The sequence below is a fragment of the Heptranchias perlo genome, chromosome 9, assembly GCF_035084215.1.
Source record: "Heptranchias perlo isolate sHepPer1 chromosome 9, sHepPer1.hap1, whole genome shotgun sequence".
NCBI lineage: Eukaryota > Metazoa > Chordata > Chondrichthyes > Hexanchiformes > Hexanchidae > Heptranchias > Heptranchias perlo.
Window position 1 is genome coordinate 20634536 of NC_090333.1, and position 17149 is coordinate 20651684.

General features: G+C 42.5%; 1 protein-coding gene across 2 annotated transcripts in view; it reads right to left on the bottom strand.

The window, feature by feature from the left end:
* Nucleotides 1-17149, bottom strand: part of LOC137325178 (dihydropyrimidine dehydrogenase [NADP(+)]-like) — a 598790-nt gene that overhangs the window by 267634 nt on the left and 314007 nt on the right. For both annotated transcript variants that reach the window (XM_067989971.1, XM_067989972.1), the window contains exon 12: nt 12309-12493. In XM_067989971.1, coding sequence (XP_067846072.1) covers nt 12309-12493 — 185 coding nt within the window. The remainder of the gene's footprint in view (nt 1-12308; nt 12494-17149) is intronic.

Consider the following 17149-nt stretch of genomic DNA (forward strand, 5'->3'; position numbering starts at 1 on the left):
CTTCCGTGGAAGTGAAGTCAATGACTGGTTCATGGCCACTTCATAGCTGGGGGGGCCTGATGCAGAGACTATTGAAGCTGCCGCACGCTCCATTGGTGTCTGCAAAGGAGAAAAAGCTTCCCTGGTGTTTCTGCAAATGAGCATCGTAGACTCAAGAGGCACTCCTGTCTGGATCTCACAACTCCATAGCCATAGGCAATCTTCTCCTCAGCCTCCACTAGGAAGGAACATAAAGGAACATAAGGACAGGAGTAGGCTATTCAGTCCCTCAAGTCTGTTCTGTCATTCAATCAGCTCAAAGTTGATCTGTACCTCAACTCCATTTACCCACCTTTGATCCATGTCCCTTGATAACCCTACCTAACGAAAATGTATAAATCTCAGTCTTGAAAATTTCAAATGACCCAGCACCCTCGTGCTCTGTGAATCGCCTGGTGCCATAACTAAATGTGAGTGAGTGCCTGGGAGTGAAGAAGCAAATAATGCAGGGGGTGAGTTGGAGGGGGCATAGGAGCACGGAACAGGAGGTCTATGCAGGAGGTCATGAGCGGGTTTCAGTTTGCCTTCATCTCCCTCTTCACCAAGCTTCACCGAAATGCCAGGGCCAACAGTGTAGATATTCAGTCACTAACCTGGTGCTAGCAATAAGCCACTGACCTCACCATCTTCCACAGCAAGAACAGAGTGCCTCCCCATGAGCTTCATGGCCTTCTCCTCACAGGGCTCGATATGTTTTAAGGTGAATGCGCCCCTTCCGTTGGCTTGCCTCTCATAAGCAATGTGCATCAATATCTCTTCCAAGAAGATTGTGTAAATGCAGGGAAGGCTAGCAGTTGAGGAGTGTGTGTTAGGTAGCATGGGAAAGCTGAAAGAAGAGAGTTGCAGGGGTATCAGTCTGTTACAGTGCAAGAAGGGGTTTTAGTGTTCTGCATATGAGTAATTGCTGTTTGGAGAGTTGAGTATCCATTGTGCAAGATGCCAAGTTCAACCCTCTCTCTTAACCAGAGTTCATTGTGAAGGGTTAGTTCCTTTCAGAGAGCAAAGAGTGTGTAATTGACCTTTTGGCACTGCTTTGTAGTCCTGGGAGGAAAGAGCTGGCACTCAGTGTCAGTGTCACCTCCCTCTAGGCAGCACGAGTGAGATTCTTGGCAATTTTGCTGGCACGGACACACAGCAGTTTGTCTCTCCTTACGTCTATGGCCTCCAGAAGGGCTTAGAAATCGGAGTCTGTAAAATTCTGGATTCTTCTCCTATGCCTGGATGCCCTGCCCTGCTACATTGTTTGGCTGCTTGTTCCAGTGATCTCTGCTGTAGACATCCTTGCAAAGTATGAGAAAATGATTGACGAGACGTGCAGTGAAGTTATCTGTTAATGTATGGCTCCAATGGCACTTGCAGCCCTCCAGTACATCATCCTATTGACCATTCTTAATGTGAACATGACAGTGGGAGTTGGCAGGGCATTCCACTACATGGCATCACAACCAAGCAGAATCCTATCCTCATCTAATATCAACATGTAGTACTTTTCAGTAGTTGCTACTCGACAGCAAGTACAAGTGGGAACTCTGACAGATTTTTTCCTCTCTGTAGCCTTAGGCTACTGAAGCATATTGTAGTGTCAGCTCAGTTGAGGTCAGGTGATAGTACAAACTGGTAATTGAGACTTCCTGACTGAATGGCTCAGTCTCACACTGGATGGTGCATTTACCCAGTGATCCTGAGGAACTGAGAGATTTTTTTAAAAATTGATGTGTATTTTCTTCTTCCCCTTTTTTAGATCTCTTGGCTATCCACCAGTTTCCATCGAAAGACTGGAGGATGCTTTGTTTCCAGGCCTTTGCTGTCACCTCTCAAATTAGAGAAACCCTTACAGTTAGTGCCTGGTCTCCACAAAATACCTATAGCACAACCGAAACGAGTGAACCAACTGTGTAAAAATCTGGGCATTATCCCAGCCACATGACAGCAGCATCAAATACTGATTAAATGACAAATAATTACACCACAATTAATGCTTTAAAATATTTTCTGACAAAATTATCATTTTCTTTTCAACAATATATTTCAGAATTCATCTGCTTTATTTGTTATTAGCTGTCATTGCTATTATATCGACAGCATTGCTATTTTCTTTGCTTGCGAAAAGCAATTGTAAGTAACTTCCCTTTCTCGGTCCCATGATCACTGACATTAATCTGTTCCTATCCTCCGGCTCAATCCCTACATCTATCAAAACCACTGTCATCGCTCCTTCTCAAAAATGTATTTGTGACACTTCCATCCTTTCCAACTCTCCCCACATCTCCAACCTTCCCTTTCTAAATTCCTGGAAGACACTGTTACCTTGCAACAATGCACCCATCTCTTTCACCGCTGTCCGTTCAAAGCACTTCAATTAGGCTTCTGCACCACTCACAACACTGGTTGAAGTCATCAGTGACACCTTATGCGACTGCTCATTGTCCCTCCTCATCCTCCTTGACCTCTCTCCTGCCGTCAACACTGTTGACCATTCCAACCACATCAAACCTCTCTCCTTCACAGTCCATCTCTATGGTATTGCGCTCTCTAGATTGCACCCTTACCTGTCACACCATAGACATTATGTCACCTCAAATGGTTTTTCCTACCGAGCTTATATGATTTTCTCTGGAGTACCCCTGGGTTCCATCCTTAATGCTCTCCTCCACCTCATTTACATGCCATTCCTTGGCGATGTTATTGGGAGTGTGGAGTCAGTATTTACATGTATGCTAATGACACCCAGTTTTTCTTTACTAGCTCTTATTTTAACCCCATGGCTGTTGCCACCATCTCAAGTTACTTATCTGATATTAAGAGCTAGCTGAGCAGAAACTTAATCCAGCTTAATGTTAGCAAAACCAATGCCATCCTCTTTGGCTCTTGCAAACACCTACATCCACTCTTTCCCCAGTTGTCACCTTAGGGCCAGTCTGGAGCTATGGAACATTGAATGTTGCTTCACTCCAATCCAATCAATCACTAAGACCGCTTTCTTTCACCTCTGCAATGTTACCCACCTCCACCCCTACCCCTTCTCTCTCTTTCCAAACACCTAACCCATATCCCAGAGAATTGTTTTCAAGACCCTTGACCTGTCCTTCAAATCTCTTCATGACTTTGCCTCTCCCTATCTTTATGATCTCTTCTAACACCCTCTGGTCCTACAATATCCAGCTACTTCGCAATCCCTACTTTTTGAACTCCATTGGTGGCCACTCCTTCAGCCATCTTGCCCCTGCTCTGGAACTCTCTACCTCACCATTTCTGCCTTGCCAGTTCCATCCCTGCCTTCAAAAACCTTCTTAAAACAATCATCAACTACGTTTTTGCCAACTCCTGATCCTCTTGCTCTTCACTGTTCCCACCTCTTGGCATCCTCTGCCCTATAAAGCATTCCAAGGCATCTCTCTATAAGTAATGAGCACTATAGAAATCTAAGTTCTGGTAGAATGGGAGGGAAGACGCAGATCGCTGTCTGAACAACAATTTATAATCAAGAACATGGAACAATCCTAAATATTTTAAACCCATGCTCTGGCAGTGGCTGTACTAGAAAACTTTTTTCCCATATGTACCACAGATCGTTTATTTGAGGGATAGCTTTAATAAAGATCCTGTGAAAAGAAAGCAACAGCTTCAGATAGCTGTAGGGTAGACAGCAAGTAAGTGGCAAAACACTTCTGATGCACAAATAAGTACACGCAGAAGAAAATTCACATATTGCAACAACAAAAAATGACACCATATAAATTTAACACAGTCAATTCTTGTTGAAATTCCTGATCAACTATTGTTTTCTCTTAAAATGTTTACAGTGTATAACTGAACATTTCTATTAAGTGAAATGGAAATTTAAATTTTAAAAAAATCCCCTCTGACAAAATCATATTTAATCCTGTTAACTAAATATTTAACTGTTGGCTCCCGTTCAGCAATTACTTTTTTTTGGCCAACATAAACATTTTTTAGATTTAGACGAAGTTACATCACCTTGCTACAGCAAGTTAAAATGTTAGCATGAAACAATTCACATTTCAGTAAATCTCTTATTACAAGTAAAAATATGCAAGCAATTTGCAAACTAAAATTCATATTTTTTTTTGTAAGTTTCTTTTATGCAAGCAAAATATAGGCAACAGTTTAATGAAAATCATTTGCCAAAGAACCAATACTCCTTTAGATGGAGAATTTACAATGAGGAAGCAAGAAATATCAGGAATGCGGTTTTTCTGAGGAAGACCTTATAACTCAACATTGACTAAATTCCCCATTGTGTGTTCTGCTTAACACGTATGAATAATGTATTAAAATAAATTATTATTTAAATATTCGTCTCCATGGGACTATTAAATATTGAGGTCACATTAATTCCTACTGCAATAACATGGCGTTCAACTCTTCCCCTATCCTTCGGCAGTGACTGTCAGTGTCTTGATTTCTAGTTTTTTAAATTATATTAAAATAAATTGATAGATCTCTTGTGGCTTTGCTTACGGGTAGTCCTGGATCTGAAATGCAATTTCTCACATGTCCCATAATCCCGCTGCAGCCTAAATGTGACAGTGGCTCGCCCATCATTGTAGTACAGCAAATTTGCTGAAGCAATACATCACGTGACTGAAGCAAGATAAAAATATTATACACCTTACTAATACAGGAAAATACAAGCTTCACAAATACGATTGTAATTCAAGTTACAACACTTAGTATGCATGTAACCATGTTTCCTCTGCAAAATATCGGATTCCTGATTATTTACATGATAAAATACATATTTTTGCAACATGCCCTACAATGGATGTACAGTATTTGCTAAAAGTACAACTAATTTATTTATTTTTCTTTCTTTTTCCCCAATCTCTTTTATTGCAAACTCTCAGATTTTGCTCAGTAAAATTTTATGGAAACGATGAGGTCTTTCAATTCTCTTCTAAATCTAAATATATATTAATGACCTGGACTTGGGTACAGAGGGTATAATTTCAAAGTTTGCAGATGATACGAAACTCGGAAATGTAGTGAACAATGTAGAGGACAGTAACAGGCTTCAGGAGGGCATAGACAGACTGGTGAAATGAAGATGAAATTTAACGTAGAAAAGTGTGAAGTGATGCATTTTGGTAGGAAGAATGAGGAGAGGCAATACAAACTAAATGGTACAATTTTAAAGGGGGTGCAGCAACAGAGAGACCTGGGGGTGCACATATACAAATCTTTGAAGGTGACAGGACAAGTTGAGAAGGTTGTTTAAAAAGCAAATGGGATCCTGGGCTATATTAATAGAGGCATAAAGTACAAAAGCAAGGAAGTTATGCTAAAACTTTATAAAACACTGGTTAAGCCTCAGCTGGAGTATTGTGTTCAATTTTGGGAACCACACTTTAGGAAGGATATCAAGGCCTTAGAGAGGGTGCAGAAGAGATTTCCTAGAATGGTGCCAGGGATGTGGAGAGACTGGAGAAGCTGGGGGTGTTCTCCTGAGAACAGAGATGGTTAAGGGGAGATTTGATAGAGGTGTTCAAAACCATGAACAGTTTTGACAGAGTAAACAAGGAGAAACTGTTTTCAGTGGCAGATGGGTCAGTATCCAGAGGACACAGATTTAAGGTGATCGGCAAAAGAGCCAGAGGCGACATGAGGAAACTTTTTTTTACTCAGTGAGTTGTAATGATCTGGAATGCATTCCCTGAAAGTGTGGTGGGAATAGTAGCTTTCAAAAGGGAACTGGGAAAAGATTTACAGGGCTATGGGGAAATAACAGGGGAATGGGACTAATTGGATAGCTCTTTCAAAGAGCCAGCACAGACATGATGGGTCAAATAACCTCCTCCTGTGCTGTACCTACTATGATACTATGATGAATATGCTCAAATTCTTTCTTGAACTGTCCTCTTGAACAGTCTTTCTTGAAAAATACATTTTAGAAGCCTTTTTATAGTGAATTCACAGGCAGTTTTTATTCATGAAACTAATGAGAGTTCTCTAATTTTATAATAAAATTTCCTATATCATCTACATCATGATCATAAAGTCTGTGCATCAATTTTCATCCTCCTCGCTGGTTACAAGTCTTTGTCCTTTCTACTTGGTTATTTTTACTTTCATTGTAGTCATATTTTTCAATTCAATTACGCAAAATGCTTACTCCCCAGTTTCAACTTTCTCCCCAATGCCAACGTTCTCCCCATTCACATTCCAGAGAAAATAAACTTCTCTAAGATACAATTAAGATGTTCCATAACCACCCCATTAAATGCCACTAAAAATAAAAAGTTAGCACATACACAAAAAATTACAAATTTACTCATGGTCTTAGCTTCAACTGCTTCCCACCTCACTCCAAAAATAACATGACACATCCTGCAAGGCCTCTGAATATGATGGACTCCAGGTACACCCTCCCCTCCTTCAAGATGAGCGCCAACACCCTGTCAGCTGATTCCCCACATTAAGAGGCCTGATACAAGGGCCAGATTTCAAATAAAATGCATCTGCTCAGGAGTCCATCTCAGACATAAAAGGTTACAGTTTCTAAAAGTCCGGCACAAGTCTTTATGGTGTAACTCCTATATTAGGAATTAACCTAATTAACCTAAGCAGAGGATCTGATGGTTTGGGAGGAGAAACTTTAGGAGAGACAGGACCTGAGAGAAAGGAGAGATTTGGACATGCGAGCAGATCACACGATTCTCCCATTTAATTTGCAACTGATGATATCAGTTTGAGTGCGCCAATCCTGGACTCAGTTCAGTCTCACAAAAATGTGTACCTGAGCCGACACAGGCAGAAAAGAAGCAGATTTAGGGAGAAACAGAAACCATCCCCCATCATCATATGCTCACAGAATGAAGAAGCAGCAGAAATAAATACAAAAAGAGAGAAGATAATGCTGACATGGGGTGATATACTGAGAGAGAGAAAAAAAAAACAAAGAAGAAAAATACTAAGAGGAAGAGAAGAACAAAAAATGGATTAAATATGCATCCCAGGAAACAGGGAGAAAACCAAAGCAGGTGTTTTGGGGGGGCAAAGGGAGGGAAAGTCTTGAAGGGGTAAAGGGGGAAAAAAAGACCTTTTTGAGATGCGGAATAAGAGAGAAAAAAGCAGAAAGCCACATCCTATTGGGCAGCAAGAAGAGAGAAATCCTAAATCCTATGTGGGTATGTGGGGGGAGGGGTGGAGAAAAATAAAAATACCTTGTTAAATGGGGAATAAGAGCAGAAATGGAGAGAGATCCTGTTCAGTGCAGCACCAGGAAGAAGAACCATTGATAGGGGAGATCCTGATGAAGGAGAAAAGAAAGGGAGACAGAGACAGAGAGAGCAAGAAATCAGTTGTGGGGTCCTATCTCTATATCTGCTGGGAATGAAAGGAACAGTTGCGAGAAGCATATTCTTTGATTCACCATAAGCATAAGAACATAAGAAATAGGAGGAGGAGTGGGCCATACAGCCCCTTGAGCCTGCACTACCATTCAATAAGATCATGGCTGATCTTTGATCTCAATTTCACTTTCGCACCCGATCCCCATATCCCTTGATTCCCTTCGAGTCCAAAAATCTATTGATCTCAACCTTGAATATACTCAACGACTAAGCATCCACAGCCCTCTGGGGTAGAGAATTCAAAAGATTCACAACCCTCTGAGTGAAGAAATTTCTCCTCATCTCAGTCTTAAATGATTGACCCCTTATCCTGAGCTATGCCCCCCAGTTCTACACTTGCCAAACAGGGGCAACAGCCTCTCAGCATCTACCCTGTCAAGTACTCTCAGAATCTTATATTTGTCAATGAGATCACCTCTCATTCTTCTAAACTCCAGGGAGTATAGGCCCATTCTACTCAATCTCTCCTCATAGGACAACCCTCTCATCCCAGGAATCAATCTAGTGAACCTTCGTTGCACCGCCTCTAAGGAAAGTATATCCTTCCTTAGGTAAAGAGACCAAAACTGTACACAGTACTCCAGGTGTGGTCTCACCAAAGCCCTGTACAATTGCAGCAAGACTTCCTTACTCTTATACTCCAACCCCCTTGCAATAAAGGCCAACATACCATTTGCCTTCCTAATTGCTTGCTGAGCCTGCATGTTAACTTTCTGTGTTTCATATACAAGGATACCCAAATCTCTCTGAACACCAACATTTAATAGTTTCTCACCATTTAAAAAATATCCTTTGTCTATTCTTCCTACCAATGTGAGTAACCTCACATTTTCCCACATTATACTCCATCTGCCACCTACTTGCCCACTCACTGAACCTGTCTGTATCCCTTTGCAGACTCTTTGGGCTCAATTTTAAAACCGAGCCAGGAAAGGGGCGAGGGGGTCAAATTGAGGTCGGGAATTCCATTAGTATGAGTTTCCCGGATGTCGAAATGATTCTGATGTAAGGGCGTCTTTTATTTTTTTCGGTTTCCCATCCGACTGACCGGCTTGATTGACAGGCTGGTCTCTGACAGACGGGAGAACAGCCAGGGAGAGGACATCGTCAGGTAAATCTGCAGGTAAGTCTTTGTTTGTATGGATGGAGGGGGGGGGGGCAGAGGGGGCATGGGTGGGCAAGGGGGCATGGGTGGGCATAGGTCGGCATGCAGGGGCATAGGTTGGCTTGGGGTCGTGAGTCATGGGGGTTGGGATCGGGGGTCAGCGATCATTGAGGGGGAGGATCGGGGTCGGGGATCGCAGGATTGGAATGGGGGGGAGGGTTGGGGCCAAGGGGGGAGAGGATCAGGGTCAGGGGCGAGGATCGGGGTCGGGGATCGTAGGATCGGAGTGGGGGGGGTGGGGGAGGATCGTGGTCGGGGGTCGGAGTGGGGGGGTAGGATCGTGGTCGGGGGTCCGCGATCAGGGTGGGTCTGTGATCGGGGGTCAGGGGTCCGCGATCGTTGAGGGGTCAGTGCAGGTAGGCTTGTTGGGCCTGGGGGAAGCACTTCTGTTCCTCCCGGCCCACAAGCTGTGTCTTTCTGTTTCATAAGGAGTAAAACAAAAGGCCCGGGAATCCCGGCCCCGTGGGGTTGAAATAGGGAAGTCCAGAAAAATGGAGGCCCGAAGCCTCCTTGAAAGGTTTTAAGGCCCGACCCACCACTTGGGAGTAGATTGGTCACCCACACCTCTTCCCACCCCGGTGAAAACCGGAAATGGGTGGGTTGGTGGCAGGTCTGAAATGGTGGCAATTTTCAATGCCTCCCCCCGATCCAACCCACCCATTGTTCAATGTTAAAATTGAGCCCTTGGTGTCCTCCTCACAGCTTACTTTCCCACCTAGTTTTGTATCATCAGCAAACTTGGCTACTCGGTCCCTTCATCTAAGTTATTAATATAGATTGCTAATAGCTGAGGCCCAAGTACTGATCCTTGCGGCACCCCACTATTTACAGCCTGCCAACCTGAAAATGACCCATTTATTCCTACTCGGTTTTCTGTCCATTAATCAATCCTCTATCCATGCTAATATATTACCCCCAACCCCATGAGCCCTTATCTTGTATAACGACCTTTCATGTGGCACCTTATCGAATGCCTTTTGAAAATCCAAATATACTACATCCACTGGTTCCCCTTTATCTACCCTGTTAGTTACATCCTCAAAAAACTCTAATAGATTTGTCAAACACGATTTTCCTTTCATAAAACCATGTTGACTCTGTCTAATCATACTATAATTTTCTAAGTGCCCTGTTACCACGTCTTTAATAATGGATTCCAGTATTTTCCCGATGACTGATGTCAGGCTAAGTGGCCTGAAGTTCCTGATTTTTCTCTCCCTCCTTTCTTGAATAACTGTGTTAAATTTGCTACTTTCCAATCCACTGAGACCGTTCTAGAATCTGGGGAATTTTGGAAGATCACAACGAATGCATCCATTATCTCGACAGCCACCTCTTTTAGAATCCTCGGATGTAAGCCATCAGGTCCTTGGGATTTGTCGGCTTTTAGTCCTATTAATTTCTCCTATATGTTTTCTTTACTAATCTTAATTACTTTAAGTTCCTCACTCTCATTAGACCCTTGGTTCCCCACTATTTCTGGTATGTATTTTGTGTCTTTGACTGTGAAGACAGGTACAAAATATTTGTTCAACATCTCTGCCATTTCCTTATTCCCCATTATAATTTCTCCTGTCTCTGCCTCTAAGGGACCCACGTTTACTTTAGCTACTCACTTCCTTTTTACATACTTGTAGAAGTTCTTACAACTTGTTTTTATATTTCTTGCTAGTTTACTTTCATATTCCATTTTCTCCCTCTTTATCAATCTTTTGGTCATCCTTTGCTGGTTTCTAAAACTCTCCCAATCCTCAGGCTTACTACTCTTCTTGGCAACATTATAAGCCTCTTCTTTTAATCTCATACTATCCCTAACTTCTTTCGTTAGCCACGGATGGATCACTTTTCCCTTGGAGTTTTTATTTCTCAATGGAATGTATATTCACTGAGAATTATGAAATATTTCTTTAAATGTTCACCATTGCTTATCTACCATCATATCTTTTAATCTAATTTCCCAATCAACCTTAGCTAACTCGCCCCTCATACCTATGTAATTGGCTTTAAGTTTAAGACTCTAGTTTCGGACTTAATTACGTCACTCTCGAACTCAATGTGAAATTCTATCATATTATGATCACTCTTCTCCAGAGGATCCCTTACTATGAGATTACTAATTAACCCTGTCTCATTACACAAGACAAGATCTAAAATAGCCTGTTGCCTGGTTGATTCCACGGCGTATTGTTCTAGGAAATTGTCTCGAATGCATTCCATGAACTTGTCCTCCAAACTACTTTTGGCAATTTGATTTGCCCAGTCTATATGAAGATTAAAGTCCCCCATGATTATTGCATTACCTTTGTTACAAGCTCCTCTTATTTCTTGTTTAATGCTCTGTCCAACAGTATAACTACTGTTAGGGGGCTTATAACTACTTCCACCAGTGTTTTCTGCCCCTCGTTATTTCTTATCTCCACCCATACTGATTCTACTTCCTGATCTTCCGAGCCAAGATCCTTTCTCACTATTGTCTTTATGTCATCCTTTATTATCAGGACTACGCCCCCCCCACCCCCCACTACCCACCACATCCTTTTCCACTATGTCTCTCTTTTTGAAAAGTCAAGAACCCTGGAATATTTATTTCCCAACCTTGGTCACCTTGCAACCACGTCTCAGTACTGGTTACTAGAACAAATCCATTTATCTCTGTGCCATTAATTCATTAATCTTGTTACGAATGCTTCATGCATTCAGATAAAGTGCCTTTAATTTTAACTTTTTACTACTTTTCCCTGATTTGACCTTATTCACTGATGCACTATCACCGTTAAACTCTCTGTCCCTTCCTGTCATTGCTTATCTTTACCCAAATTGCTACACTGCTCTATGGCCTTGACTTTTCTGTTTAGATTTATAAATTTACCCTTACCTGAATCCTCCCCCCAACTTTTTAGTTTAAAGCCCTATCTACAGCCTTAGTTATTCAATTTGCCAGGACACTGGTCCCAGTCCAGTTTAAGTGGAGCACAACCCAATGGAACAGCTCCCTTTTTTCCCAATACTTGTGCCAGTGCCCTGGTACCAGTACTGGGAAACCCGTGTCTCCTACACCACTCTTTGAGCCACACATTTAACTCTCTGATCTGGCCCTATGCCAATTTGCAAGTGGCTCAAGTTGTAATCCAGAGATTATTACATTTGAGGTTCTGCTTATTAATTCTCCCTCAGCAGAACCTCATTCCTAGCTCTACCTATATCTTTGGTTCCTACGTGGACCTCAACAACTAGATCCTCCCCCTCATGCTCCAAGTTCTTATCCAGCCATGAAGTTCTTATCCATCCAGCCATGAAGTTCTTATCCAAGTTCTTATCCATCCTTAACCACGGCAGCGGGCCGGCATCACAGCCTTTGGGGCTCCCGGTCACGGCTGCAGAGAACAGCAATGCCACAGAAGATCCATGAGTAGGTAATAATATTGGGCTTGAATTAATTGAACAAATAACTTGTTATCATTTCACCAGCTTGAACAAATAACTTGTTATCATTTTGCTTTAAATGTTTCAATTTTGGTTCTCCTTTATATTTTAATTGATTAAAGTGTACCAGAAACAAATGCAGTTTAACACATTTGATAAAATAATTTCCTTTACGTAAGAATAAAATGCAGCATTCAGACATAACCAAAGGACTGAAACGTCACGTTGAGAGATTCTGCAGAATCAATTGTTCTATAAAATAGTAAGCAAGTAAAGGGATAGTAAGTGCATACTGAGTTCTTACTCACCTGTATATACTTGTGAATGTGCCATGAAGCCTGTTTTCCATCATTCACAGACTCTACTGTAGTGTTAGCCAAACCAGCAATATCACCACCTGCAAACGCCCACGGCTCACTCGTCTGCATGGTCTCTGTATCAATATCCAGGAAGCCCCATCTGTTAAACCTGATCTTGGTCATGGCCTCTTTCACTATAATAAAGAAAATCAGAAAAAAGGGCAGTGATCTGGAAAATTGTGCATAAAGCAAGCCAGGCTGAGTTTAAAAATGATGTTAGCCTCCTTCTAAACTAAAGCCATTTGGCTTTTTAGTGTATTTGCTGAACCTAGGATGTGAAGTTGTTGTGTGACTTGTTACCACAAATGTAGATCTCTACAGAAGACATTACAAAAAAATTCTATTAGGCAACTGAGTCTTACATGTATGAACAAATAACTTTTACTCAACCTGGTCAGCACCATAAATCCAATTTACTAACAATGCATAGCTTTTGTGGAACATCACCAATTAGCTATAAAAAAAAACTTAGGAAATCAGAGTTTAAATCCCACTCTCTAATAATATTCACACTCAAATTTCCATCAAGTGCAAAATTTTCCCAGCTCATCTGGGAGGGAAGGCCTTCTGAACCAAAGGTCTACAGCCTGGATATTCATAACATCTGAAACAAGTGAGAAAACAAGTAGAAAATTAACCGTTTTTATCAATTTGTTCTTGGCATGTGGGTGACATTAGGAAAGCAGTACTTATTGCCCATCCTTATGCCCCGAGGACATTAAAAGTCAACCACATAGTATAGGACTGGAGTCACGTGTGTGCCAGAGCAAGTAGGGATGGCAGGTTCCCTTCGCTGAAGGATATTAATGAACCAGTTGAATTTTTATGACAATCTACAGCTTTCATGGTTAATTTTTTTTCTGGATCCAGTCCACAAATTAACAGATTAATTGATTTCAATTGAACAAACTTGCGATGGTGGGATTTAACTCTCAATCTCTGGGCTCCTACTTCAATACCATAACCACTAGTTACAATTTGATAAAGTTAACAGTTATGTCTGTCTGTTGACTTATGTAAAGGATGACTATTGGGAAGGGTACTGGCAGAATTCCCTGCTCTTCTTCAAATAGTACCATGGGAACTTTTCCATCTACCTAAACAGGTAGTTGAAGCCTTGGTTTAATGTCTCCTCCAATAATGCAGCACTCCCTCAGTATTGCATTTAACTTTTTTGCACAGACTGTGTGCTCAAGTCTATGGTGGTGTTTGAACTCATAACCTTCTTGCTCAGAGATGAGAGTACTATCAAATCAGCCAATAGACATGTGGGCAAACATTCCAGGAAATAACATAATATAAATAGGATCAAGAAGTAACTAGACGTGTAGAGGCAGAAAGGTTGACGGAGATACTAAGAAAGCAGATAGGTGGAATTGAGATCAATCAAAAAGGAACTTTTTGATTGGGTAATGACATTTTTCTGTTGTAACATTGTTTACATGCTTGTGCAAGATATATGCAAATTTCTGTTGAAGCTAAATAAACGGTAATAAAAATGTAAAATGCTGGAAATACTCAGCAGGTCAGGCAGCATCTGTGAAGAGAAGAAGATAGGGTTAACGTTTCAGGACTATGACCATTCGTCAAAACCAAAGTTCTGGTAAACCGTAACTTACTCTCTCCGCAGATGCTGCCTGACAAGCTGCCCCTTTCACTCATTCTCTACCACCCACCCAAGTACCATGCCAAGTTTCTCACCAAGATATCTTCACTGCTTTCCTCCCTCAGCCACTGCACCGAGCGACTTCTCATCCTCAGTGATTTCAATCTCCATCTCAATTCATCATGCTCTCTCTCCTATGAGTTCACTGCCCTCCTATCCTCCCTTAATCTCTCCCTCCATATAAATTCCCCTACCCACATTCATGGCCACCCTCTTGACCTTGCCATCTCACTTGGCCTCTCTACTCCCATCTTGTCAATCACAGATAAGGCCATCTTTGATCACTTCCTTGTATTCCTCTCCATCCACATCCCCCTTTCCCCTCCCAACCCCACTTCCTTTCGTGTCTGTCCCTGGAAAAAACTTTCCCCCAATTCACTTACAACTGCACTTTCAAATTCCCAACTGTCTAGCCTTTGGCTTCCATTCACCAGGACATTTCTGCAGCTACCGATCTGCTCAATCACACCCTCACCTCCACCTATGATGCCTTTGTTCCCATTAAAACCATTACTCTCTCTCACCCTGGTCATTTCCCCTGGTATGGCCCTCATCTCCGCTCCCTTAAGTCCAAGGGACGCAGACTTGAATGTTTGGGCGGACAAATGGTTTAGCCATTCATCGCCAGATCTAGCTGGATCATTTGTTCTCCTCTGCCAAAACTGCTCACTATTCCAGGATCATCCTGGAATGCAAAGATAACTCCCGTCTTCCCTTTTCCACTACAAACCGTCTTCTTAAACCCTTCTCCCCTGCCCCTTCCACCTTCACCTCCAACAAAAAGTGCGAAGGGCTCATGGACTTCTTTGTCACTAAGATTGAGACCATCCGTTCAGCTGCCTCTGCTGCTTCCCTCCCTTCCCATAGCCCACCAAGCTAAACCCCCTCTAAGGTTAACCCCCTGCCCTAGCCATGAACTTGCACCTTTCTCTAGTTTCTCTCCAATCTTCCCTCATGCCCCCTTCAAGCTCATCTTAACCATGAGACCCACGTCCTGCTCCCTCGACTCTATTCCCATCAAACTGCTGAACATCCAACTTCCCTTCCTGGCCCCTATATTAGCTGATATTGTTAATAGTTCCCTCTCCTCAGGTATGTTCCTCTCCCCTTCAAATCTGCCATCATCACCATCCTCCTCAAAAAATTCACCCCTGACCCTCCTGTCCTTGCAAACTACCGCCCCATCTCCAATCTCCTTTCCTCTCCAAAGTCCTTGAACGTGTTGTCGCCTCCCAAATCCATGCCCATCTTTCCCGCAACTCTGTGTTTGAATCCCTCCAATCAAGTTTCCGCCCCTGCCACAGTACTGAAACGACCCTTATCAAAGTTACAAATAACTTCCTATGTGACTTTGACCATGGTAAACTATCCCTCCTCATCCTTCTCGACCTGTCTGCAGCCTTTGACCACACCATCCTCCTCCAACGCCTCTCCTCCGTCGTCCAGCTGGGTGAGACTTCACTCGCCTGTTTCCATTCTTATCTATCCAATCGTAGCCAGAGAAATACCTGCAATGGCTTCCCTTCCTGCTCCTGCACCATTACCTCTGGAGTCTCCCAAGGATCTATCCTTGGCCCCCTCCTGTTTCTCATCTACATGTTGCCCTTTGGCGACATCATCCGAAAACACGTCAGATTCCACACGTACACTGACATCAGGCTCTACCTCACCACTGTCTCTCATTTGTCACACTGCTTGTCCGACATCCAATACTGGATGAGCAAATATTTCCTCCAACTAAATATTAGAAAGACAGAAGCCATTGTCTTTGGTCCCCGCTGCAAACTCCATTCCCCAGCTACCGACTCCATCTCTCTTCCTGGCCATTGTCTTGGCGTCCTATTTGACCAAGATGAGCTTCCGACCACATATTCGCTCCAGTACCAAGACCGCCTACTTTCACCCCCATAACATCACCCATCTCCGCCCCTGCCTCAGCTCATCTGCTGCTGAAATCCTCATCAAAGCCTTTGTTACATCTAAACTTGACTATTCCAATGCACTCCTGGCCAGCTTCCCATCTTCCACCCTCCATAAATTTGAGCTCATCCAACTCTGATGCCTGTATCCTAACTCGCACCAAGTTCCGTTCACCCATCACCCCTGCGCTCGCTGGCCTACATTGGCACCTGGTCCGGGAACACCTCGATTTTAAAATTCTCAATTTTGTTTTCAAATCCCTCCGTGGCCTTTCCCCTCCCTATTTCTGAACCTCTTCCAGCCCCACAACCCTCTGAGATCTCTGCGCTCCTCCAATTCTTGCTTTTTGCGCATCCCCGCTTTTAATCACTCCACCATTGGCGGCCATGTCTTCAGCTGCCTGGACCACAAAGTCTGGAATTCCCTCCCTCCTAAACCACTTCACCTCTCTACCTCTCTCCCCTCCTTTAAGACGCTCCTTAAAACCTACCTCTTTGACCTGCCCTAATATCTCCTTGTGTGGCTTGGTATCAAATTTTGTTTTAAAATCGCTCCTACGAAGCGCCTTGAGTCTTTTACTACTTTAATGGTGCTATATAAATGCAAGTTATTGTTGTTTCCAGCATTTTCTATTTTTATTTCAGATATTCAGCATTTGCAATATTCTGGATTTTGTTTTTTCTAAACAAATGGTACATTGCTAAAAATACATGAAGGAACTAGTGCAATACAGCAACTCATAAATGTGGGCAATTTTAGTTCCATTTTCCAAATCCATTTGTGGGGAATGTTTGCACAAGATTATGATGTTGTTCTTCTATTCAGCGATCAATACCAGTACATATGAACTGCAGAGATTCACTGGCAATGGTTACAGATGATTAACACTTCAACAGTTAGTTTACATAAGATGTGTTTCAGTGCACTGTTCCCATCAACAGGGCCTGGGAGAATAAGAAGCAGACTGTATGTCCAAAGTACAGTCGCAATAAATTCTGAGATAGTGGAAGCATGGTTTGACAAGAAAATGGCAAAAGCAATGATTTGGTAGTAACTGAATCCAGAGATAATGAAGGAATGCACTGCAAAAGTATAGTGGAGTACTGGGCTTTGATTCAAATCAATGTGAATCTGAAATAAGAACAAAAAGTGCTGGAAACACTCAGCCGGTCAGGCAGCATCTGCGGAGAGAGGAAGGTAGGGT